The following is a 25,128-nucleotide window of genomic DNA, read 5'->3' as shown; positions in this document are numbered from 1 at the left end:
TACAAGATCGCTCTGGGATAAGTATATATAGCGCGTCAAAAACAATCTGGAAATGACTGACAGAATGCCCATGTACATTATTCATAAAAATGGGAGGAAATAAGGAGAGGAAAGGGGGGAAAACACCGATGATAGCACAGCTGAGGTTCTCAACACCGGGGAGAACAAACCGAGCTGTTCAGAGGCAAGTGAGTTCGAAAGACTAGTGAATAGAAAGCTTGATCCAGCTGTCTCATGATACAGCCCCTGGGTATGACATTCATAGCATGATCTTGCATGACATGGTACATCTTTATACTGAATTAGGAAATATCTGGCACCCTGTCAAAGAGGAGAGAAAATAGGAGGAAAGAAAAAAAAAATAGAAAAAGAGATATCAGGGCATAAGATGAGGCGAGGAGGGTAACCAAAAAAGAACGATGAAAATAGCATGAAGCTACCAGGACGCCGTATTAGTTGCTTATATGGTGGTGAGATATAAAAAAAGGCTTTACAAGATCAAGCATTTCTTGCTCTTAGGCTTCGCGGTGGGACGGGGATTGAGGACCGCCCTGGTAAGAAGATTCGTGAGCGCTTATTTTGATGGAAGAGGGCTGGAAGAAAGGAGACCTACCGGATCGCCTCGTCAAATACGCTTTTCAGATTGCGCTGTGTGAGAGCTGAACATTCCAGGTACTTATGGGCCCGGATCTCTTTGGCAACGGTAAGAGCTTGCTCGTAGGAGACGGGCTCCATTTTGCGGGCACGAAGCTGGTCGGCGGTCGCTCTATCGTCACGCAGATCAAGTTTGGTGCCGACAAGGATGATAGGAACGTTGGGTGCGTGGTGCTCGATCTCGGGAAACCACTGCCCATGGGTTAGGCTCGCTGAGCGATCACTCCCAGATGGGGGGGGGAGGCTTACCTTAGCTTTCACGTTGTCGAATGAAGGCGGGCTGACGATGGAGAAGCAGATCAGGAAGACATCTGTTTGTGGATAAGACAGCGGGCGCAGGCGATCGTAATCCTCTTGCCCTGCGGTATCCCACAGACCCAGACTGATGGGCCGACCATCTACCATAACACTGGCGGTGTAGTTATCGAATCTGGAGGAGATCGGTCAATCGCACAGTTTTAAGGTGTCCACGTAGATATAGAGACGCACACTGTAGGAATGTATTCTCCAGGGAATGCATTTGTTGTGTAAGAAATGAGCAGGCATGTCTAGGGGGGCGAGCTGTTAGGCACTGGGGGACCTTCTTCCACAAGCACATCGAGAGAGATAAGGACTGACTTTGCCAACTGCACCGTCACCAGTAACCACACACTATACAGGCACCAATGTATCAGCCCAATAGTCATAAATAGGAGGGGTGAACGATCTGAAGATTATCGATGGACACCCTGCATACCTTCAATGACTGAGTAGCTGGACCGGATGCCATCTTATACGGCTTCTTTTAAGTTATGCAGAGCAAAAAGTACGGTTTATAATCGAGTGGGAGAAGCAATTGCAGGCCAGCCGAGGTCATTCCACGATAGACGGCGAAGGAGAAGGAAGCGATGCGCAGAACACAAGCGATATCGACAAATATATTCGAGGGTATCTATGGGACGATGGGACGGTCAGTAGGGGAGATGGTGAATAAATTCGGGGCTGGAGACGGTGACAGGAAGCTAGGCCAGGTAGCTCTCTAGGTAGTATTTAGGGGCTCGAGGGGAGGGGACAAAAGAAGCGTACCTTTCAACGAACAAAGCAGACACTAGCCTCTCCGTTGTCCACAATGCAAGCAATAATAATATAAGAACATGCAACAGTAGCCCAGTCAGATAATGCAACTGATGTATAAGACGAAAAAAGCACAATGTGGTAAAGATTTGCGCGCAGGGTTGAGGGGAGAGAGGGGGGGGAAATGGGCTGGCGAGGAGACGGGACTAAAATGCCAGGCGGGGGCGGCACTGGAGCTGATATTCTGGCGCTTAGGCAGGACAGGGGGAAACCAGACCGCAGGAGCATGGAATCATCTGATCTGGATATAAAGGTTGAATTATATAACTAGTCTATCTCTACGACGTACGCTTGCAAACGACCGATAAAATAGGTTGCGCCTCCGCAGCCTGTGGCCCTGTGGCAGGCAGGAAGGCTGACTATCAAATCAATCAATAATAACCATGGGGGAAAAGACGACCAACACTAGGAGTGGAGCACTCCCTCCCAACCTCCAAAGAATTGGAATCCTCTTGCGGCACCAGCTCCAGCCTCCTGCATCCAAACTAAAACTTATCAGCGCCTAGGTAGTAGGTAATGGTCTACTATACAGCCTGTCGACCGCCACGCTGCAGCACAAATCTCCAATCGTTGGCACAGGGACCTCAAGCTTCAGCGTAGCCTTGGAAGGGTATGCCGCCAATCAGTCGTCTGCTCCCCCAATCGACAATAGGCTGTGTTCGATTGCTGCTGCCAATAGATTCTTTAGGATTCGCGCAGTAAACAACAATTGAGATGAGATATCAAGGTCTCAGCGCCCTGTTTATCTCCTGAAACTTTAAACCTGGTAGTGTTCGTGGCGTTGAACCAGAGCCATGCACCGACGATCCACTGGAGATTTCAGGTTTCACAGCCTGAGTGGTCGTGGAGAAGCTTTCCGGCCATCCGGAGACGACTTAAAAATGTAGATTTGCTGACAGGGCCAGCCATCCATGTATTGATGCATATTTGTCCTAATCTCTCCAAGACATAGATGCGAATAGTTATGCGCCATGTTGGGACTTGGATGAGGTTGAGATGGTGCCTGTGATGCCTGTGGCTCTCATCTGTTTGACCCAAATCTATGGCCTTCATTTCTTGGGAGTCGACTGATGAAGCAGACGAACTCGCATTGAGTAGTCGACCGTTGTCCTTTCGTTTCTAAGTCACTCAAGAAAACCCGTAAAATAACTCCATTTTCACGGCCCATACCATGCTCGATACCTTCTGCTACCAATTTCGTGGTCTTTGACGTCCAAGAGAGTGTGTAGAGGTCGAACTGTAAGGAAATGTTTCCAATGACCCAGAGAGAAAAGGTTGCGCTATATCCTCCGACCTGAACAGCTGCTATTAATGTAGATCGGTTCCCTCCTCGTCTGACAAAATTGGTCGCTCAGATAACTGGAGGAGCAACAAAAGAGTCGGGTATACCATCAAAAACCCAATTAAGAGAATCAAAAACCTCCGAGAAACCTGCTTCGCTGATAAATGCAGGGCCTTGGTCAAATTGTGGAGGGAGAATTAAGGATGACCCATCTAAGGAGCCGTCATGTTGTCTAGCAAGACCTGTGGATGAGATATTGGGGTTGGCTTGAGCAGCTACACCAGTCAGCGATCACACTTCTCAAGAATCCAAAACGCCAAGAAAACTCACATTGTACATCTTCTACGCTCTTCATAGGACGGAATCTCTGTCGCCAACGCCAGACTGTGTCATATACGTGGCTCATGCTCATCCGGCATCGAACTTTGAGTTGAAGAGCATCTTCTTCGCTGGCAGACCCTGGAGTTCCTGCATTCCACATCTGGGCGAGAATATCCGCCAAACGCACGGGCCGATCATGGTCCATGACGCTGATCCGTCGAATAGCCGAAATAGCCCCGTTGAATAACAGTTTGCCGTGCTCAAAATCGATATGACGATTGAATGCACTCTTGAGCAACTTCATGAGAGCAAATGCAGCCGAGACAATCATTTGGAGTATATAATTAGTAGCATGGCCAAGGAGCTCTCCGGGAGCAGTTTCAAGGTCTAGCACCCGTCCAAGGAAAGAAGTAGTTGCGATGAAGAGCTTCGTCAGATCATCACTCCGTGAACTGTTCCCGAGGAAGACGAAATATCGTAAGTGGAGCTCTGCTGCCCGTAGGTGAATCATGTTGATTTCTAGAAGCACATGTTAGTAAATAATAAGGGTCGTTATAAACTGGAAGAAACACAAGACATACGTGTCATACTACGACCGAAATCCAGTTCCATATCTTTGAGCTCATTTTCCAGAAGTTGTATAATCAGGAACTTTTCCGAGCTAATGAACTCTGCTGGGTCAGGCTTGCTGCTATACAGTGCCTTGGTGACCCTGTCGCAAAATTTCTCAATGCGAAGTCGAATCTTTAGGTCGTTGGGCAACCGATAGTCTGCGTCTTTCAATGATGCGGGTTCAAGTGCCCAGTCATAGATTGTGCTGGGGGGTTGGCCATAACCAGTGGCGACGCTGAGACAAAGGAAATACAAAGATTAGATCCCCCATGATTTTGGCATACATTCAAATATCCAAGAAGACTTACTTTTGTGCGACGATATTACAAATAATCCATGTTTGCAGGCGGTCCTTCATTTCCTCCCCCCGAACTTCCATCCGGAAGGTGGTAAATTCCTCAGCCTGGACGGGCCGGTGCAAGCCAAGTTGCATCGCAATCTGCATCATCAGACCACTCAGCATGAAGGTTGCATCGGTCCGTTGACTAGTTGTTGGTAAGGGCCATGTACAGAGAAGACAGAGTGCCTTAACCACATGGTAATCCTGAGGGACACCAGTAATCGTGGACCAGACAAGGCGACTGATTGGACCCGAAAGAGAACTCAAAAGTCCAGGTTCCAAAGGTGCACGACGACTGGCAACGCAAACGATGGTCCATGCCAGTAAGTTGGATACTTGAAAGTACTCTTCTGGGCCTTTCTGGGGGTCCAGCAAAGGGAGAAAAGGGTGATAGAATTGGAAGAAACTATGGGTATTAGAGCTTGACTGATGCTAGTACAAGAAGGGGAAATATACCGTTCAAAGAGTCTCGCGACCCTGATCTTTGACAAGGACACGTCTTCCAACCTCCAAAGATTGTCGTCTTGAGAAACGATCGAGCCATCTCTTCTCATCGTCAATGGAGTCGGGATGGAGTGGTGAGCCTCGATGGGGACCGAGACTGTCCGTATCCTGTTCGAAATTGCAGAATCAGGCGGGCAAAACACCTCGTCGGAGCACTGAGACAGTTCGTCACTGGCATGAAGATCTCCAGCCGCTGGCTGTTCACCATTAGCCAGTCGACGTCGGAGATCAGCAATCTCCTTTTCCATCTCCGCATTTCGTCTGTAGTAGTTAAATACCAATGCACACGTCAAACATCATTTTGGGGGAAATTGCACTCTACCTGCGTTTCGAGATGCGTTTAAAGCTTGGTTCTACTTTACACTCAATGTTCAACCGCCGGCAACGCGAGCACGCTGCAGCAGGCACCTGAACGATGTCACATCGTAGCTGTTGAGAGACAATGATACAGACTCAGCCAAAACCTCCAATACTTGCAAGTTGTCCAGCGCTGTCGAGGATTAAACGACAGGCTGGACTGAGGCATCGGGGTTGGCAAAGCTTACCTTCTGCTGTTTACACTCGTTGCAGGCCTTTCTACTCCCACCGCGCCGCTTCCCAGTGACCGGCTGGACTTTCTCCATTTCCCGGGACGCCGAACTGGTGTCTGGAAAGACAAAGGCAGAGACCGGCCGAGTAGTGATAGTACTGGGGATGCTCCGAAGACTGCTGTCGGGCCCCGGCGGCGAGACCAGGCTCCCCGATGTAGTCAGCCCATTAGCTGCTACCATACCTCTTTGGAAGTCCAGTTCCATAGGCATATGATCTTATCTCCCGGCAGAATGGAGCCGTGGGGGGTAGCAAAACGAATCAAAGTAAGTGGTAAATGCGATGCGTGAGAATGCCATGCGCCGGAAATCGGCAGAAAACTCACGATCTCGGCGTTTTCCCATTTGGGCTGGTGTTGCTGACTCAGCTGCGAGTCTCTATCCGTCGTACGGAGTACTACAGGTTGCCTTGGGCATCTACTCCTAGGCCTACTTTTTTTTAATGACAACCCGGACCAATTTTGTATTTGAAATCTATTATGGTTTTATTGGTGTTGATTGAGCAGATATTTTGAAATTCCATCTTCTCTACTCTAGAGTAACCAAAGATACGTAGGTAGTTATCTGTCTTTGCCCACGGGGAACAGGGAATACCAAGAGTGTTGTAAATCGTTAGTATTTCACAGGCCATTAGCTGAACATCATTATGGCAAGATAACTACATATGAATATAAAAACATGCCCTAAAGAAGGTTGATAATTAGTACAATTCCCCACCATCAAGATCCCCAGGAATAAAAATATTAATAGCCTGCTACTAGTAGTACTCTTAAGTGCGCCAACTGCGCTGTAACGCAGAGAGCCGCCGGACGTCACTTCCCCACAGGTGGCATCATCCTTGTGGACGGATCTACGAGCTTTAGGCTGCCGCGCAGTTGAAGGCTCGCTTGATAACCCCTTGATTTTCTCCTTGGTATCTACCCATTGCTCGGATCCCTTGAGATCAGTCGCTCTTTTCGAGTTCATGGCGGACGTAACCCTTCACGATGGCCCCGCGCCAGCTGCCGACGCCCCTCCGTCCAGTGCTGGGGTCTCTACTACAGAGCAGCCGGGAGTTGCAGTTGCGCCAGCAGCGGATCTTCCGGAGGAGGTGAAAAATCGTCTGGACCGGATATTGTACTCAGACGTATGTTGGCGGTGGAATTAGATAAGGCCAGGCTGCTAGTTGAGGAGGTGGCTAACATGATGTACAGATTGGTGTTTCGTTGCTCCTAACTCGTCTAAAGCAGTCTGTTTCTTCCGCCAGGGTTAGTGATGTGCCTTCCAGGTCGCCAGAATCCCCTGGAGTTCCAGCTGTACTGATAGGTTGCCCCAAAAACAGGATTATTCCACGTTTCTCAAAAAGAGAGCACAGATTGAAGAGGAGCATGCCCAAAGTTTGCGAAAACTGTCCCGCTCTACCCATGACGCTGCGCATCGAACTGAACACCGCCAGGAAAGCTATAGTCAGAGTTATGATGAAATCAGTCACTTGCATGAACGTATAGCGGATCATGGGATGCAGTATGCGGTGTCGCTTCACCAGATGGCCGATGATTTGCATGAGCACGTGGGTCGCATCGAGCGTGGCCGCAAGCAGTGGAAACAGACCGGTCTGAGTGCGGAGAAGAAGGTGCAAGAGGCTGAGGCTTCGGCGGACAAGGCCAAAGCAAAGTATGACTCTCTGGCGGAGCAGTACGATCGCGTCAAGACAGGTGACAAGCAGGGTGGGAAGTTTGGTCTGAAAGGACCCAAGTCCGCAGCTCAGCATGAAGAAGATTTGTTACGCAAGGTTCAGAATGCAGACAGTGACTATTCCGACAAAGTCCAGGCTGCACGGACGGCCAGGCAGGAGCTGGTTTCGACTCTTCGTCCTCAAGCTGTCCAAAACATCCAGCAGCTGATTGCGGAGTGCGATTCGGCGTTGACAGTACAAATGCAAAAATACGGTACATTATACGCCATCCTTGACCTGTTCGCATTGATCTAGACTATATCCCAACTGACCTCTTGCCCAGGAACCTTTTCTGAGAAGCTGTTGCTCGGTCAGAGTGTCTGTGTCGTCCCTGTCAAGAATGGGTCGCTTAATGGGGCCACCATACAAAAGAGCCTCAAGGACATTATCTTGCAGATTGATAACCAGAAGGACTTTCATGATTATATCTTCAGTCACGAAAATGATTCTGGTGCAGTGGCTTCTGAAGAGATCAAATACGAGCGTCATCCGGTGAATCCTACGCTTAGTCTTTCAGACACCCAAGGTCACTAACTTGAAGTCATAGACTCTTGCAACGGCCTCCGGAGGTCAATCGTCTGCTTCCCCATCGAGCACGCAAAACAGACGTCAGTCTGTTTTGCTATCCCAGTCCACCCCACAACCTGCTGCTCCTGCTCCGCCCTCTCACGCCCCTCCACAGAACGCCAACGCGACGCAGCAGTTACCATATCCAGCACACACCGAGCCTTCGATATCGGCACCGCCATTCCAACCCCCTTACCCCGTCAGTTCTGGTCCCCCTCAACAGGCCCCAGCACATGCTCCATTAACTGTGCGAAACACTCCAGCCATTCAGCTAGCTGGCAGCAATCCCCAGCCCCCCCACTTGCCACCGTTGAATCCAGTGTTCGGTGTCTCTTTGGACGACTTGTTCCGCAGGGACAGGACCCCTGTTCCTATGGTTGTTTGTAAATGCTTCCAGGCCATCGAGTTCTTCGGTCTAGACATGGAGGGCATTTACCGTCTTTCCGGAAGTGCCAATCATATCAACCATATGAAATCGCTTTTCAACAACGGTATGTTCTTCTTTGCTTGGCCTTGCTGTCTTTGGCTCGCCCTGATTCCTTTCTAGATTCATCACAGGTTGATTTTACCAACCCTGAGAGCTTTTATCACGATATCAACAGTGTCGCTGGTCTATTAAAGCAGTTTTTTAGAGAGCTCCCTGACCCTCTATTCACATTACGGTACTATTCAGAATTTATCAATGCGGCTCGTGAGTATACTTATGCCCTATATCACATATATAGAGCATTAATTTCATTCTTAGACATCGAAGACGACATAAAACGTCGAGACTCGATGCACGCTCTCATCAACAACCTACCGGATGCGCACTATGCTACTCTAAGGCTCTTAGTCCTGGTAAATATCTTGACAGCTAGTTTATGGCGTGTCTACAAGATCATCACTAACAAAAACGCAGCATTTGAACAAGATCCAGGAACACTCGGCCCAGAACCGCATGAACGCTGGAAACATTGCAATCTGCTTTGGGTACGTAATAATATCATTATTGCATGGCAATTCTTAATGCTGACCATGGGGCCAGGCCGACTCTCATGGGCGGCAACGCTGGTGGGAACATCGCAGATGCAGGTTGGCAAGTCCGAGTAATCGAGACTATCTTGGTGAATACGTTCCAGATCTTTGATGACGACTGATAGCACCATCCTCTTGACCATTTCCTGTGCAAGTAGGCTGTTTATGTCTTTTTTGATATGTCTTCTCTCCCCATGCGATACTCCCTTAGCATTTCTGTTGTGTACGAGAAAGCTTTCCTAGCGGACCCGGTTTGATTTTTTAATAAAATTGCCCGGGTATCTTCTACCTCCAGTTTCCAAGTTCGAACAGCTTATTGGAATTTTACGTTACAACGTAATAGGACACAGGCAGCCTGTAATAACAATGTCAGAATGGATGAAAAGGAGAATCTCAACCAGTGTATGCTGTACAGGAATATGATTATACATGAGAATTGCCAAGTTATGCTCGGGGGTAATACATGTGAGAAGTGTGGGAAAAAAAAGTCGAAGCTATAAATGCACGATGTTGATACAATATGAGACGGGCCTGCTTTTGCAATTTTTTGCTTTCTTGCATCCTGTAACTCAGCGTTTTCCACCGCCCATACTACTCTTCATGGCTTCGAGACGATCGGCCAACGAGACCCCGGAAGCGAAAAAGGGACTATCGAGATCCTCAACGGTGGTCGGAGTCGCATGGCCCCAGATGCGCCAGTCGTCTTCCTCACCAGTCCATCGGAATTTCTGGAGGACGATATACTCTGTGCAGTCCTGTTGTTTTGCAGGCTCGTTGGTGCTGGCCTCCTCGTTCTTCGAAGTGACCGTGGTCTTGCCGGTTGACTGGCGGCTCGTGATACGCAGGACCACCTGGCGGACACCGGAGTCTGGTAACTCGGGGATTTGGGTAGCACGATCCGAGACAACACGGACTCCGGTAAACAGCGTGCCGGGGGTGCGGAGGAATTTTTCCAGGGACCAAGTCACCTTCTGGTCCTTCGGGCGGTGCGAGATCCGAGAGGTCAGGCTGTTGGCAAGCCCTGTGCAGCAGATCTTGCGGATGGTAGCCACATCTCCACTAGCGGACAAGTCAACATAAGAAAGGGCAAAGGTCGAAACCATCAAGAACGGAGGATGTGAACGTACACTGCAAAGGATCTATACATGGCCTGGTAGAGGTCGCGAGCCACTTGTCGTCGTTCTTTCAAGCGGAGAGGGAGGCCTGTGTTGATCCATTTGCAGTATGCAAGAAGTCTATTGACAGGGAGATGTTACATTAGTAGTAAATTCTCGGATCACTCAGATTGCTTCAAATATCACAATGATAGTATTTAACTCGAGGCTTGGATCGCATACCCAATGAAATTCTGTGCTCCATTCTTCACCCAGAGCCACTCCATCTGCAGTCGTTCCCGCGGTTGTTCGAAGATTGACGGCATGTCCCTCCACAGCGGGCGAATATAGGTCCCCGGTAGCAGCCCGATGTCCTGTGGTAACTCCGATCTTGATAATTCCTTACTCCGAGTCTTGATACTCGGCTGAGCAGGCTGTTTCATGGTGAGCTGCTGAGCAATCCCGCGCGCCTGGCGCTGGGACGACTGGGAGAAGAACCGGCACTGGCATAAGGTCGTGGAATAGGTTTGAGATACGGTATTGCTAGATCGAGAGGCGAAGAAAAGTGGCCCGGCGGGCAGCCGTAATGGGGAGGCCATTCTGTGTAGCGGTGGGAGGAGGCAGCCACTTGACTTTGGGACGAATACTATCGCATCCAAAAAAAAGTTATTGATCCAACGGCGCAGTATTGGTTTTCTTCTGAGTCACGTGATATGTTCCCACCAGCGACTGCGCCGCCGCGGAGGCCAGGATCTCCTCCGTCCCGAGATGATAAATAGATGCAGTAGCAAAGCTCTCCCCAGCCACACTTCTCCTCGATCTATTCTCTGCTCTTCTCAGAGGCCGTGTATGTGCGTCTTCTTCCATTTTTCAGTTGTTTCAAGTCTAGCTGATAGGTATCGCTTCAATCGCTCACTGCTGACAACAGTGTAGACGAAACCCACACTCCCCACACTCAAGTCTATCTCTTCTTCTACGCAGATCGAAAATAGACAGTCTCTGTCTCTTCTTGGGCCGGGGCACGACCGCTTTTTGCATTTTATCTACCTCCTCCGGACCTTGTATTGTTTAGCAAATTCAAAGAGTTTTATCGCGCGGCGGCCGCATATGCCGTACCATAAGGCTGGCTCCTCCTCGTCGCGATGCCTCTCCTCCGCCCTTCCCTCTCCATACCCAAGTCTCCAGTGAACCCAACCTGATTGCATCGCATGTGCAAGCCAATCTGTCAAGACGACTGCCGGTTTTCCGAGTTTCTTCAAACGTGGCCGCCAAGGACAATTTCTCCTCGCACACCGCTCTAGCCGATATTCCTTCATCACCAGCATCGTCCGAGTCTCAAGCCCCCAATGGCTCCAGCGGTAACCCCAATCACACCAGCCATTCTGCTTTTCACCCGCGTGTGGCTGTGATCCTGGGCGTCGATCGGAAATGGCATCTTCCTCTCTTGATCGGCCGAGCCATGAGTACGGTGCCGGCCGCGTGGTGGGGGTTGCGATGCGCTTTCACCTTTCTGGCAGAGCTTCTTCATATTCGGCCGGGCATGGGACGCGAAGGGTGGGCAGCGGCAATCGTGGGTAATGGTGGACCGGACTGGGATGTTGAGAGGAGATTCCGGGTGACAGAGGTTGCATTGGCAATCATGTGGGTATGGAACGCTCGATCTACATACTTTTTCCCCCTCTACTTCCAAATGTTTCTACAAATGCTGACAGCTTTGAAACTAATAGTGCTGTGCCTCTGCATACTTATCCTATTTCTTTGCTGACTGTATGATGTCTCGGTGGTATGTATTTCCTCCACAAAGATTCAAAAGAAAAGAAAAATAAATACAATGGCGTTGTAGCCCCGCTGATTACCACCAGGCTTCTGAATTACACACCACCGGCGGTGATGATCCGGCTACTCACAACCAACGGCTTGATCGCCTATATCACATCTTGGGTTCTTTATCTTTCCGGCGCATCCTCGGATCCACGAATGCTTTTACCTGCTTGGATATCCATTACAACTGTAACTCGCACCCCAATATCTACCAAAAGAAAGGGGGAAAAAAGAAGCCAAAGCTGACTTATCTTCCCAGACCCTTACGTTTCTATACCATGCCACCCAGAACCGCACCATGATCAAGCGCGAGACCACTGCCTCCCTCCTTGTCGTTTCGGTCGCCAGTTTCGTCAGCCTGTCCTCTCTCTTACTGCAATTGCATCTCACGCGCGAGAACGAGCCGGAGGTACCTCTTTTCGTACTCTGTCGGAAGGTGCTCGATGCACTGCTGGCCATCTTCCTTCGGATGCGAGTCACAAACGATGCTGCGGGGGAGTTATAGTATAAGGGTTTCATTTTCATTCGTTTTAGATTTCTTTCTTTCTTTCCTTATAGTCGAAAATTTCTTTTCTTCTCTGTACAGTCGAGTTGGGACTTCAAATAGATCTCTGTTGCTACAGCGTTCCTATATCATATTATTTGACTTATGCAGACAAACCATATTTCCGACGGTAGCATGTCCAAGGGCCCTTTTGACTCGGGTAGAAAATAGGCGTCAAAAAGACAGGTATTGACGGGGTTGATCGAGAATAAAAGATGTAGTCATAGTCATAGGATTACGGAAGCGAAGCATGAATTACCCATGTCTTATCAAATGGGTAGCCATAGCAACATTGCTTTCCTAATAATAAATGAAGTTGAGAGAAGGAAATTGGAAAAGACTGAAGGCATCTCAACCCATGTGGATTGTAAGAAACATGTCATTTGCAGCGGGTTCCCCTCTCACAACGACACAATAATCATCAAAGAAAAAAGTGAAAGAGAAATAAAGAAACATCTTCATGCTGATAAAGGGTATCTACCAACGCCTCGTCCCATCATGATCCCGTCCTAATCATCTGATGACGCGCCTATCTCATTGATTATCAAACGAAAAGGCCCCATGGTCAGAGTCATAGCGCGTCATTTTCGACACCAGGGTCCTAGTCTATTGTGCCAAGCACAGAGGGTAAGAAAGCAAATGCAAGAAATTCCATGGTGTCCTTCGGGACGCCATATGCGATATCCGGCGGCGCGATGCAAGACCAGAAGGAGAAAGGATAAGCAGCTTGACTCATCCCAACTTCTCTGCGGGCAACATAGACTGTGGAGACGGAATCGGAACGGGCGTGGCGTTTAACCTAGAAGCCATGGACCTGGGAAGGGAGTTAGCAGCTGGAGACTTGGAGAATGTTTCAAGGAAGATAGATGGATTTACCTTGACGGTCTTGGCGTCAAGCTTGAGGCCTTGTTCGTCCTCGGTCAAGAAGTTCAAGACAACCTTGCGCTGATCTCCTTGCAACTGAATCACCTCACCCATCTCGGTGTCGTTGACGATGGTGCCATTGCACGCTATGTTGGTGTTAGCTTTAAAGATCATTACTTTCCCCCTCCTGATAGGAGGTTGGCAAGGGACGTACCGAACTCCTTCTTGACCACCTTGAGAATCTTCTTTTGATCAAACTTCTTGGGGAGACCCTGGACCGTGGTCAAGGTCTTTCGGCCATTGCGCTCTGTATGAAGATTGAGCGGTTAGTATGCACGAGCTTCACCGCCAGACGGACAGCTACCCTCGGCTAGCGAGGGCAACAGGGTTCCAACTGCAACATACGTTGAATTCGTATATGGATGTAGCTTTGAGACGTTCTAGTCTCGCCGGTGTCTTCGTCAGCTTCGGCGAAGGGGTCTGTGCAAGAAAACGGCACGTGTCAGCCTCGTACTCAAGACCAAGAAATATACCCCGCCAACAACCCAGAAAGAATTCAGGGAAACGTCAAGCTCTTAATATGTGATTCCAGTTTGCGGAATAACATATTAAAGAAGCGAAAGTCTTCTGAAAATAGAGAAATGGAACCGGAGACAGTGGGCGTGTCGTCCCAAATGGTTCAGATAGAGGGAAGGAGGGGTGGCGAGACCACTTACCGAAGGTCTTGAGGTTTTCGATGGACATAAACTCGGCCTTTTGTCGTAAACGGCTCTTAAAAGCGATTTGTAATAAGGAAGTTAGAGGTTGAGATTAAGATCTCTGAAAATCTAAACGATCGGGACTGAAGAATGTATGTGTTGGGAGTTACTAAATTCGAGTTGAATGGTGAGAGGGAGAAGGAGGCAGAAGCGCTGAAGAGCCTTTTGAGGGGCCTTGCGACCGTTCCTCCCTGTGGGGGAAGGCGGTGTAAGAAGGCACGACTAAGCGCCACCCAGATTGTTATTATTAGCCATGGCAAGGAGGGAATATGTTTTTTAATAAAAGTTGTATGGATTTTATGGTGATATTGATCAGGTTGTCGCTATGAATCAATTTAAACTGGAGATCCTCTAGAACACTTGGAGGTTGTCCATATCTAGTCTTACAACCAATATCAAGTAGTAGTCAACTATCACACCTAGACAACCTTGTAGAAGATAAGTATCTCGATTTTAGCGGTGAGGGAGAATTCCAGGGGTTTTGATTCTTCTGTAAAAGTCAAACTTCGTCGACAAAGAATATGTGCTGAAAACAAGTGCGGGCATATGATTGCCAGCTCGAATAAGTACCATGTCGTGGCAAGGAGCAATCCAACCAACCAAATGATGGACATGGCCAAGGCTGCACGGAGGCGGTTGTCTGATAAGTCCCTCAAGGATATTATACGTCAGCTAGTTGGAAGACGGCTGACACGTAGATTAATTGTTTTTAAAAACCAGGCTGTCAAGAATTGGAACGCTATTATAGTATTAGACGGAAATAGGTAAAACATATCGTTGGCACACGACAGCCTGGACCATTCTTGTTCAATCCACCACACCCCAGGTTGTAGTTATACATAGTCTCCCATTGAACGCCTTCCCGCACCGAACAGGTGGTATCCAGATATTCTTTCCTAGCACGTTTGAAAGGCAGCAGAGCGAATAGCTTTTCTATGGCGAAGGGATAGGCGGCGCGGCAGCACCCCCAGCACGGGTCGGAGGAGGGAAAAAAAGCGGGAAGTAGGTCTAAGTGAGTCATTAGTTAGGACTCTGATATAAACATAGCCCTCGAGGGAGACGCAAGTGGAAAAGGGGACATACAACTACCAAGGCCATCACTAAGAGGAGAGAGAAACGTTTAGTTGCGTAATCCTGTGTATGGGTGCGGGGAAATACTCACACGCCATGAGAACCGTCATATAGGCAGGCGTCGACGCGGTTGACTTCTGGTCGGGGCTTTCAGCGAGCCATGACTGAAGTGCGAAGACGAAGGAAGCCCTTTGGACTGTTAGTCTCCTCCGCATGACACTCATATTATCATTGAAATGTTCTCAACTCACCATCCGATCATCCTGTAGACAACATGTCTGTAAGCCCGCAACAGAGAGCATTCGATGAACCAGATAAAGCTCACCTATTCCTGGTGAACATCTACAGCCATGATCAGCTAATAATCACGAATAGTTGGTAGACAGTCAACCTACCGCAGCCATTGGTAGAGTACTCGACATCGTGCCTATCCCCCCAATGTCAGCAACCAGGGTGTTTGAAGGGCTATAGATCCCGATTTCCAGGGTCCTCCATACTAGACATGTCGACATCATTCTTCTTGTTCGGGGGCGCCACGTAGGGGATCACTGGAGAGACCGGGGGGAGACGATTAGTTCTGGGCAGAGATTCGTTTTTTGAGCATGGGAGTACACACCGAGGTCCACCCTCCGCATATCCTTCTTGGAAGCCATCTTTGATACTGAGCGATCTATTCAAGCCGGACCTGGGGAGCACAAGTGGCAAAGAGGACGGAGGTGAGCGCAGTCGGCGCCGCCAAGACCTTCCTTGGAGGTTCTGTCCGCATCTCGGTCATGACGCTAAGGACTCTAGCTCCTCCTGGGTACCTAGGTACTGTTTGCTTATCTGGTAACTACAGAGTACGGAGTAGTTCAATGCAACCCCAGGATTTGTGAAGGTGATTAGTGTTTAAATAATAATAAATAGATGTTTTAAGAAAGGCTGGAATTACTAAGACCATCTGGGGGTTTCGCCTAATACTTTTAATATTATCTTTATGAAGCTTCAGTGGTTCCAGGAGCATGGAGATAAAATAATAGAAAAGTTTAGTCCTAATCTTTCATTAATAGATATCTTATATGAGTAGTTTTTTATTGCTAATCGTATGGTCTAAGGGTTTCTGCCAATTAGTTATGTAGTAGATACCTACCTGATGCCTGTCAAGAGATAGGTTACAATAATGAAAGAATCTAGGTCTGAGACACTAGCCATTTCAACCCTGCCATTCTAGCCAGGAGTTCTCTCTGTATAGAGAGTATTTCATCGAGAATACAGGGTAATGTTATTTCCCTCCAGTTGTACAAAACTACTCCGACTTACGTGACGGAGTACTCTGAGGATGATACTCCGTACCTATGCCGCACCAGGGCCATCAATCAAGGGATTCCTGAGAACCTGTGCGACATGATAGATTTCGACTCTTCAAATCTTCCCACTGTCGATCCATACGGAGTAGTGAATCATATGTACTCCCTACAAGGGTTCTTTGCGGAGTATGCCACCCCTACCCGGTCGGTACTTTGTCCGTAATCCATTACTTAGGACTTCTGATAACCTATCGCTCACGACTCACCTGAACATGCAGAGATAAGACCAGGATTACAGACAGCCAGGCCAGGCCAGGGCTGGTGTTAGACATATTATTGACTCTCCCTACTCCCTATCTATCTCTCACCAATACAGACTAATGGTTCTATCATGCTGTGAGAACCATTTACTGTTGGCCGAGGTTTCTTTCAAGGAGTGGCTTGGTTGTCTCGGTCCTAGTACCTCGTAACTAGCTAACTATCTAGTTAGGTACTACCCAGACCGGAGGTAAAGCCACTTACCAAACAGAATTACATATGTAGTATTGGTGAGGGAGGGAGGGAGGGGAATTAATGCTTGCTATGTGTGCAGTTTGTATTTTGCATTAGTTAGTAGGTGTCGCTCTGTCGATCCTGCTGCCAGCATTTTCTTCTGGGTCCAAAATACGGTTGTACTACAGGGCAGAGGAAGACGGACTGCAGGTGTCCAGACCCACGACTGCTGTCCAGAGGTATCTATCCAGGCTTGAGATCAGTCGATGACTCCATGAGACAAGCGTACGGAGGGAGCACTGAGCACAGTACGGAGTAAGTAAGCAGTGGCAAGCAAGTAGTTCGTGTTGAATTGCTGATTACTGCGACTAGGTTGATAGGTTTCCAACCAATCGATCATCTGATGCCTTCTCGCTTTGAGGATCGCACCATATCCATACTGAATGATGATCCGATCTGGACCAGGGTGCGTGCACCACGGGAGCAAGTAGTTATGTAGTAGTATAATCGACCTGGGGCTGAAAGATGAAAAGCAAAAACCCGACCACTGTGAATGTGATGCTGCAACGTGTTGCGTTTGCCCCCTGTGTTGTAGGCACGACCCGCCCAGAATGCAAGATACGTACTACGGAGTAGTTACATAGTAGTAGTAAGGTCAGGTAGGAAACTCCGGAAGTCTCTACGGAGTAAAGCCCAGTCCCGTTATCGGCCGTCGCGGAAGGAGGAAAACCCCGGCGGTTTTCGATGGATCAGTCCATGGCGCCTTCCTTACGGAGCAAAGGTGATTGCCCCCTCAGCCCTTTTTAGTCCTGAACTCTCTATTTGGAAGAACCATTCAATAACTATAGATACGGTACTTACCTAGGTTAGGTAACCTAGTAGATAGGTAGGTACTAGTAGGTACCTGTATTCTGTATGATATTCTATAAGAATAATACCGATACAGTATTGACCACCACACTAGGACTAACTAGTAACTAGTAGTTTCCTCCTACATACGACGGACCATGCTCCGTAACTACTCCGTTGTACATGATTTCCATATTGCGATCCCATCTGTTATTTAGGTAGTTACCTACCTACTAACTCTGTATTGATCTGGATTATCCGCTTCGACGTATCCTCTTATGTCGGGTGCGTGATCCTGGCCTTGTGCAAACCTGTGCCTTCCCTCCCCACCTTTTGTTGGCTCACCAACCTTTCTCCGAGCCACTCTCCACCTCCGTCACGGGGATTTGCCGGCCGGCTGTCGATTATTACCTGCCCTCTGTCCTGTCCGAGCACCAAAGCCTTTCTTGAACCCTCGAAGTTCCCTTTCCCTTCGGTCCGAATGACGCTGGCTTTGCCGGTCACTGCCGTCTAAACACTGATTATCTCCCCTTGTTGAAACGATACATTCCATTCCGCTGTGTCCGTCCATTATCATCGTGTACTGTCGATAATAGGATAATAGCCTGCCTCCCTCTGTTCAACTCCTTCACGCCGAATCTGATGACCTCCGTTCCTTCCATACCTGTTCGCAACATGATTCTGAAATGATCCCCCATTCTTCCGCCGGTGTCCAACCGTGGGACCATCCACTGCGCGCCCTGAACAACGGTGCTGCGCGTGTGGAAAACGTCCAGGGTCCGCCTCAAGTAGCAGACCTTCCAACGGCGAGGCTACCTGCGCAGTCGCAGCTCAGACAGCCAGTGATAGTCGACCTGACTGCGAGCGGCCCCGATTCACAAGAGCCGCCTTCCAAGAGGCAGAAATTGGATACGCCTGCAGCCCCTACATCCGGAGATCCTCACATTACACCGTCGACAGCAGACCAGAAGAATGGCACGCTTGCCGCGGCTGGTTCTCGGCCCACAGCGCTTTCCTGGCGCGGCCGTCCGGCCTGGTCGTTCCAGGCCTTGATATCGGAGACATATGGCGCGGGTTCTCAAGGCGAAGGCCAGCAGCAGGAGGCGAAGTCTGCGTCGTCGCCGCCGCCGTTCCCCGTGCTTCCGGCGAACCTGTCACTTCCCGAAGCTGGGGGTGGAGATCCTGTCGGATCAAGAGAAAAATCCCCGGATCAAGAGGTTAAAACGACTCCTTATCGTATCAAGGTTCCTCTAGTGGCTCCAACCCTCAAGGGTGAAAGTAAGTCCTAGCAATCCGTGCGCTAATGAGAAAGGACACAATGGAAATGAACATTGACTAACTATTCTTCCGTCTCCTCCACAGAGGTCGCCGACTTTTCGCCATGGAACGGGAACCATCCTGAGGATATACTGAATGAGCAAACTGCAAAGCAAGGCTACTACGATCGGACCCAGGTCTCGCAAAATGAGTCGAATACTGCGCGCCCGTCGCTATATGCTCAGTTGAAACACCGTTCGGGATTGCAGATGCTTTCTTCGGTCTTTGCGGCGGCGTTGGAAAAACGCCAAAACCACAACATGGTTACGGCTCCATCGACCTTCAAGCCCCCACCCCGAGTCACCTTGACGGACAACAAGCGCGAGGCATGGCTTCGGGATCTTGCGAATCCGGCGGTACCTCTCCGGCGGTTGAGTCGGACCATCCCTCATGGCATTCGAGGCAAACTGCTTCTCGATCAATGTCTGAGCAAGTGGGTTCCTGTCGGACGGGCCGTATGGCTCGCAAAATGTGTAGGTGCGAATGAGATCCGTGCCTTCAAGAGGAAAGGCACTAGTGGTGCACTCGCCGTCGGCTTGGAAGTGAAGTGGGTTCGCGACTGGACGACCAGTGTGCAGCAGTTTATCGAAGGTGTTCTCAGTACTTGTGGAAAGGCCGACTGGAAAGTCAAGATGACATATGCGTACGTTGCCTAGTTTCTATGCCCATCTGCCTCCTTTTTTTTTTTTTCTGACTGACCAAATTGTAGCGTGAGCCTTACTTCGCGATTATTCTTCGAGCACCTGCTGGATCATGATCACTATCTCGAATGGATGTTATCGTCACTAGAAGCTGCGTCAACAAACGCATTGCCGCTTTGGCTTCTAATGTTGGGCATATACTGGGACAATATCATGCAGTACAGGAAACGAGGTCGCCGCCTGACGGAGATCTTACTGCAAAAGTTGCAACAGGTTACGAAATCAAAACAAGCAGGCCCTCTGCAACCGCTTGTCGATCGTCTTTCGCACTGCATCAAAAGAATTGTCCATGAACAGACTTCCTCTGCAGTCCTCCCGAATTGTTGGGACACATTCAAAGAGACTGTCGCGTCCTGCTTGGACTTGAACGAAAACGTGAACCGGTCCATCTTTCAGAGCTTGTCGGAGCGCAATGCGCGGGTTCAATACCCCAAAGATCCTCGTTGCAAGACGCAATATCCGTCCCAGCAGCGTATCATTCGATATCTCGATTCTGTTCGATCTACGCACGATATCCAATCGATATCATCCGCCTGTCTAGACACCGTGGAAGATAAAGCCCTCCTGGTCTTTAAACTCCTTGAGTGGAGTGCGACGCCTTTTCGCAGCGGCCTTTGCCGTGTATATACTGCCGTTCGCCTATTACGCAAGTGGAAAATTTCCGGAGTGGATGTCGATTCCCATATTCTTGCCTTTCTCCGAGGCGCGGCAGGAAATGTCAGGATAGACGCAAACAATATCTATCATGTCATCTCGGAGCTTGTGCGGTCTCAGACCTTCTCGGTGGGCAAATACCTGCAATGGCTCATGGCGAAGGGTGTGGCAAAGGATTCTGATGAGACTCAATCTACGGTTCGTATTTTCCTGGTTGATTGCTTGACCTTGGTTTACTGACACGTTCTCTAGGGAAAGTTGAGCGATGCACAGCTACTAGCGCAACTCCCGGTCAGTCGTCTACTGGAGCATGTACGCAACCTTCGCAACACTCTTCTCGACCGTGTCGGTATCTCTGCATTGGAAGAGTCTCGCATGATCGAACACGTTCGTGCTTGTGTTGCGCAGCGTCTTCCGCATATGTTTGACAGTGGCTTGGCTGATCTCAAGCACACTGAACTAGTGCCAGTGAGCCTGACTTGGGCAGTCAAATCGGAGATTGGTCAGTGGCTCCGTCGAGCAGTTGCTCAACATTATCAAAGTGGCGGTGCAAGGGCACCCGGCTCTAGAAGGTCCTTCTCCGGCAGTCTCGAGGTATCGGCCTTAACACCAGAGGAGTTTTACACTGTTCGCGATCTCTTCGAAACTTTTGGTGATCTCTCCATGCTTGCAGACGTCCTACACCATGCCTCTAATAGTGGAGACCCTATCGTGCTTGCTTCTGCTGCTGATACTTTGAACTACCATTATGACTCGTTCACTGTGATTGGTGCGACAACTGACTTGTTTCGACGACTGGTTGAGGCATCCGCTCGTTTGAAGAATATGGGCATCACGAGTCTGGACTTGGTATTCTCATTAATCGAGTTGGGGCTTCGTCTACCGACCGAATCCAGTACTGTGACTCTCCTCCGCCAGGAACTGGCCCGCATGGAGAACAGATCCGCTCTAGCGGTTCCATCGCCCCTATCCGATAATGTTCCCGATGCGCTCCATGGTTCTGACCCATCTTTCTACGACAAGTTGGAACAGCTATTATTGTCAGGGACCGGTCTTGATGAATTCACCTTAAACACAATCTTCCAATCTCTTGTCAAAAAGCTAGAATGTGGAGATCTCGGAGGAGAATTATCGCCGAATGAAATTTGCAGGCGCCTTGCACATTTAAGATCATTCAATCCGAAGCATTTTGATATATTGCTGGTCCGCTGGGTCTGTACGATCCTTAAATCACCCACTCGGCCATCGCTTCGTCACATTCTCGTCCCCCTCATCGGTGTTGGGTGTGTCACCATCCAAGCTTTCATTTCCCTGGCAAGGAAAATGTCCAAGGCCGAGACTGCCACAGCTTCTCTTCCTGATCTCGCAGGGCTGCAGCTGGACATTCTTGAGCTCCTTGTCTCACCGACACAAGAGACCCCCAAGTTCTACGATCTGGTAAGTCCCTTGCCAGGCTTCTCAGTTTTGTGGCCTCAAGTTAGTTCGAGCGCAATGCTGATATACTCGTTTCCTTATCTCACAATAGGTCGACTATCGTTTTCGGCTTGCACGCCAGGAGTTTCTCTCGAAGCACGTACAGGAAATTCTCGTCATTGCACATGAATCTGCAGTTGCAATCACTCAACAAAATGCAGGTTTAGATACAGACACCAGACGGGCCAAGTTCAAGAGCTACATGACTATATTACTCCGCCATGTGCTGATCAGCGATCCCGAGTGTGTCGGGCAAGATCATATGCAAAGACTCCTTGACCAGCACCCCGAAGCCACAGTTGCTCTCCAGCATGCATTGGACCTTCTTCTTGGGTTGGATGCCTCAGGATCAGGTTTGTCGAGTTGATTCCACACCTCCATGGCACTCTTTTTTCTAACTTGCATTTAGATTGCAAATCGAGCTTAGCTGAGGCAAATCAGCTGATCGACATGACCAATGACTTCTCTCTTCCATTCTGCCAGTTGAAGCTTCAGTCTCTGTTTAATACTAATACTGAAGACGGGGTTCGGGCCGGTATCGTTGATATGATGTTCAAAGCCGCGGTGGCGGATTCCCGCGCTAAGAGTTCTCATTGGGTTGACTTGGTAGCTTTGATGAATCGGGATGCCATCCAACAGATCCGAGAACGAGCTGAACGGGGCTTCTTTTCAATCACCCTCCCCAGTGACCATACAAACGAAGATTCTTCGGGACCGATTGAGAATATCACGTCATTCGAGGCCGCAAGGGTTTATCTCAAGGTTATTGAAGACCTGGCATACAGCATTCCCGACCACGGGGTATCGCATGTCGCTCCGATGCTGGTGGAAAAACTTGACCAGCTGCTTCACAGACTTATAACGACGCAGACAAACTTCCGGAGCATCGTTGGTAGCCGAGACGCCATGTTGACAGAACAAATTATTCAGTCCCGTTCCAACGTTGAAAGGGCCTTTGCTTTCTGGTTCTCGGCTCTTCTTCGGATGGTTGTCATTCATCGTCAAGCGTTTCACACTAATGCTGTGTCGGAACAATCCCGTCTCCTGGTATCCATCATTTCTATCGCGTTCGCCCGGTTCCCAGACAAGGTGTTGCGCATGTTCCCCAGCGCCGGTTACTTCCCTCGCCACGGTCAAGATGAAAACAACCGTCCGTGCCCTGGTGTTCTATTGCAGACGCACGCGTTGGACGTTGCTGCTTCTCTCATCGACACGTTCCCGGATGAGGCTCGACATCAATGCGCTCGAATGCTAAAGGAAAAATGCCCTCCCTTTATCCACTTCCAGAAAGACCCTCGTTTCCTCTACCTCCTCGGCCCTGCCATGGACGGTTCTCTGATCAATCTGTCGCAGCTTGCATCCCTTCCATCACCTGCTGCCTCCGGCTCCACACCTACGCCGGGACCGTCAGGGAACACTCTGATGGCGCCTGCTCCCTCCCATCAGCAGCCTTGCATGAGCTCTAGCTCATCATCTGTCCTCTCAGAAAATTCGGTCTTCATGGCGAACCGTCTACACCTTCAGCAACGCGGACGCGTTGTGGGTCCCTATCCCATCCGGCCTTGGGAACTTCTGGGCGACGCAGCTCCCATCCTCGGGGCAAATGATACCGCCATCGGTCTGGGGCTCTTTGAAGCAAGACGAGTCAGAGTGTGAATGAACACACTCGGTTCACCTGAAAATCCCCCTTGTCTATTTTCCATGTATATATGTCAACCCTCTTCATGTTATGTTTCTGCATGGTCCCATGTCCCACTCGTTTGACGTATATCTTTATACCTTTCTCATTTCGTGTCTTTTCAGCATGTTGAGTCCACGATATTCGTCCCCAAGCTGAACTTGCAAAAAGCAAGTCAGCCTCTCCCTCAGCTTCTGACATCTGTTTGTCTTCTATTCTGCATTGTCTCACGATCATGATGATTCAACCCATCGGCCTGGGTAAGGTATTTGTTGCATTGTTTTAGAGGATGGTAACCTTTTTTTTTCGTTACAAGCAGCTGGTTTCGGCCGTCAAGGCCTGTACATATACATAAACCGGCTGGGCGTTTTCCTGGAGAGGACTGATTGAGCGTGTTATCGTCATGTAAGTAGCATGGCATAGATAGGTTTTCGGTTGCATCTAGCCGTGTTTGAAATTCTATATGATTTCTTTTTTTTAAAAAAAAAATTCAATTCTCGTAACTATCTCGAATAATGTGTAGTTGATTTTCTTAGAATACTATCTCTCAACAAACATCTGATGGTTTTTTTTTTTTTTTTCACCATGAGTTGACAGCACGCCGGGACCGATTCCCTTTTCCACCGGCACTCTCATGAACACTGCTGGTAGGGGTAGGGGTAGGAGTCGAGTTGGAAGACGAGTTAGCCCACTTGTCCTGGAACCATTTGAGCTTCCTCGCCTGCTCGACCTCTAGCACGAATTCTTTGAGTTCCTCCTCGGTGAGCGTGAGATCGACGTCCTGGCAGTACTCGCGTACGTAGTCTTCCACGCTGCGGCCCGTTGTCGGCTGGCACTTTATGTCTAGTGGCAGTCTGCTGTAGCCCTGGTCTCGCCACCGCTTGATGGTCTCCGGGGACGGCAGGAGGGCGTGGGCGGGATCTTTGTTCGGGGCGGGTGGGAGGAGCGGGTTGCCATCGAGGTCTAGACGATGAAGATAAAAGATCTGGTCATTGGCGAAGAACTAGATTTTGTCAGAGAAACGAGGATGAAGAGGCAGAGTGCAGAATGGTGGGGAGGAGAAGAAGCTTACCCTGATTGCATCCGTGCAGTCGTCCACATAGGCAAAAGTGACGGTCGAGACGGTCGAAAAATAACTCCATGGTGAATAGCCGAAGGGAACTGACTCAATACGAAAGGCTTCGATCGGGCCCCAGCGTGCGAGTACATCGGTCACGTCGAAGTCGGTGATGGGGGCGCCTGTGCGGAATCCGAAACGAGCAGTTCCTACAATGTCAGTAACAGTCAACCATGGGGAGAGAATAGACACTCACTTTTCCCTTTTGCCTTTTCAATCCGCAGGAAACGCTTGTGCAAAAGGAGACATTCGGTCCATGCCAGCGCGGTTTTGGCATCCTCGATATGCTGTGAGAGGTTAGCAACTGGCATCGGCAGGAGATGGGATGGGTCTCTAGATTATTACTTCAAATTGTACAAATGCGCCTGGCAGTCCCTGTTTCTTGTCTTGCTTGACTTTGACGTGGCAGGGGCCGATGACAGAGAATTTCTTCTCCAAGTCTCGGACAAGTTTGTCAGGAGGGACTTCGGTTGAGAGACTGGTTGGTCTTGTCAGCAACGTTGACAGAACATAAAGGGCCATGGCACCTACTTTCCAACAAATACACATGCGTCTGGAGGAAACAGGCCCTGTGCATTCTTGGCCGAAGGCTTTTCATTCTTTCTGTCATGTCGACAGGGGTAGACGACGTTCTTCTGAGGGAATGTTTCATAAGTGGTGATCGTCATGATGGGTATAGTCTAATATAGTTGCTTTCA

General features: G+C 49.3%; 8 protein-coding genes across 8 annotated transcripts; 3 read left to right on the top strand and 5 right to left on the bottom strand.

Moving 5' to 3' along the window:
- Positions 1-141: 141 nt before the first annotated feature.
- On the bottom strand, positions 142-1,505 carry ASPZODRAFT_943623 (hypothetical protein). The gene is made up of 6 exons (XM_022730482.1): positions 1,391-1,505; positions 1,273-1,305; positions 1,144-1,202; positions 904-1,084; positions 614-846; positions 142-551 (listed from the first exon to the last, which is right to left on the bottom strand). Exons 1-6 carry the CDS (start codon positions 1,421-1,423, stop codon positions 491-493), a joined length of 600 nt encoding a protein of 199 aa, XP_022577929.1. The 5' UTR covers positions 1,424-1,505; the 3' UTR covers positions 142-490.
- Positions 1,506-3,118: 1,613 nt separating this feature from the next.
- Positions 3,119-5,626, bottom strand: ASPZODRAFT_146133 (hypothetical protein; the record flags this gene model as incomplete). The annotated part of the gene is made up of 7 exons (XM_022725150.1): positions 3,119-3,324; positions 3,380-3,889; positions 3,952-4,217; positions 4,291-4,728; positions 4,779-5,087; positions 5,149-5,234; positions 5,372-5,626. The coding sequence occupies 7 exons, from the start codon at positions 5,624-5,626 to the stop codon at positions 3,119-3,121; spliced, it is 2,070 nt and encodes a 689-aa protein (XP_022577928.1).
- A 623-nt stretch (positions 5,627-6,249) lies between these two features.
- ASPZODRAFT_136275 (hypothetical protein) lies at positions 6,250-9,189 on the top strand. The gene is made up of 9 exons (XM_022724025.1): positions 6,250-6,539; positions 6,607-6,660; positions 6,735-7,341; positions 7,411-7,619; positions 7,675-8,185; positions 8,242-8,385; positions 8,440-8,534; positions 8,596-8,666; positions 8,722-9,189. Exons 1-9 carry the CDS (start codon positions 6,378-6,380, stop codon positions 8,831-8,833), a joined length of 1,965 nt encoding a protein of 654 aa, XP_022577927.1. The 5' UTR covers positions 6,250-6,377; the 3' UTR covers positions 8,834-9,189.
- A 70-nt stretch (positions 9,190-9,259) lies between these two features.
- Positions 9,260-10,086, bottom strand: ASPZODRAFT_136274 (hypothetical protein). Its single transcript, XM_022724024.1, has one exon. The coding sequence runs from the start codon at positions 9,812-9,814 to the stop codon at positions 9,281-9,283; it is 534 nt and encodes a 177-aa protein (XP_022577926.1). The 5' UTR covers positions 9,815-10,086; the 3' UTR covers positions 9,260-9,280.
- A 1,178-nt stretch (positions 10,087-11,264) lies between these two features.
- On the top strand, positions 11,265-12,131 carry ASPZODRAFT_74221 (hypothetical protein; the record flags this gene model as incomplete). The annotated part of the gene is made up of 4 exons (XM_022729955.1): positions 11,265-11,450; positions 11,533-11,588; positions 11,668-11,815; positions 11,886-12,131. The coding sequence occupies 4 exons, from the start codon at positions 11,265-11,267 to the stop codon at positions 12,129-12,131; spliced, it is 636 nt and encodes a 211-aa protein (XP_022577925.1).
- Positions 12,132-12,969: 838 nt separating this feature from the next.
- ASPZODRAFT_154600 (hypothetical protein) lies at positions 12,970-15,516 on the bottom strand (the record flags this gene model as incomplete). Its single annotated transcript, XM_022726107.1, has 10 exons — positions 12,970-12,984; positions 13,047-13,180; positions 13,249-13,341; positions 13,440-13,514; positions 14,872-14,892; positions 14,955-15,052; positions 15,189-15,205; positions 15,259-15,290; positions 15,361-15,411; positions 15,480-15,516. 10 exons carry the CDS (start codon positions 15,514-15,516, stop codon positions 12,970-12,972), a joined length of 573 nt encoding a protein of 190 aa, XP_022577924.1.
- Positions 15,517-18,176: 2,660 nt separating this feature from the next.
- ASPZODRAFT_146129 (hypothetical protein) lies at positions 18,177-23,291 on the top strand (the record flags this gene model as incomplete). The annotated part of the gene is made up of 6 exons (XM_022725149.1): positions 18,177-18,768; positions 18,853-19,450; positions 19,517-20,360; positions 20,415-21,599; positions 21,688-21,988; positions 22,045-23,291. The coding sequence occupies 6 exons, from the start codon at positions 18,177-18,179 to the stop codon at positions 23,289-23,291; spliced, it is 4,767 nt and encodes a 1,588-aa protein (XP_022577923.1).
- A 602-nt stretch (positions 23,292-23,893) lies between these two features.
- ASPZODRAFT_146128 (hypothetical protein) lies at positions 23,894-25,098 on the bottom strand (the record flags this gene model as incomplete). The annotated part of the gene is made up of 5 exons (XM_022725148.1): positions 23,894-24,316; positions 24,386-24,579; positions 24,627-24,717; positions 24,776-24,908; positions 24,962-25,098. The coding sequence occupies 5 exons, from the start codon at positions 25,096-25,098 to the stop codon at positions 23,894-23,896; spliced, it is 978 nt and encodes a 325-aa protein (XP_022577922.1).
- Between the last annotated feature and the right edge of the window lie 30 nt (positions 25,099-25,128).

This window comes from Penicilliopsis zonata (genome assembly GCF_001890105.1).
Source record: "Penicilliopsis zonata CBS 506.65 unplaced genomic scaffold ASPZOscaffold_19, whole genome shotgun sequence".
NCBI lineage: Eukaryota > Fungi > Ascomycota > Eurotiomycetes > Eurotiales > Aspergillaceae > Penicilliopsis > Penicilliopsis zonata.
The sequence above is the reverse complement of the archived record's forward strand: the minus strand, read 5'-3'. Positions and strand labels throughout refer to the sequence as shown.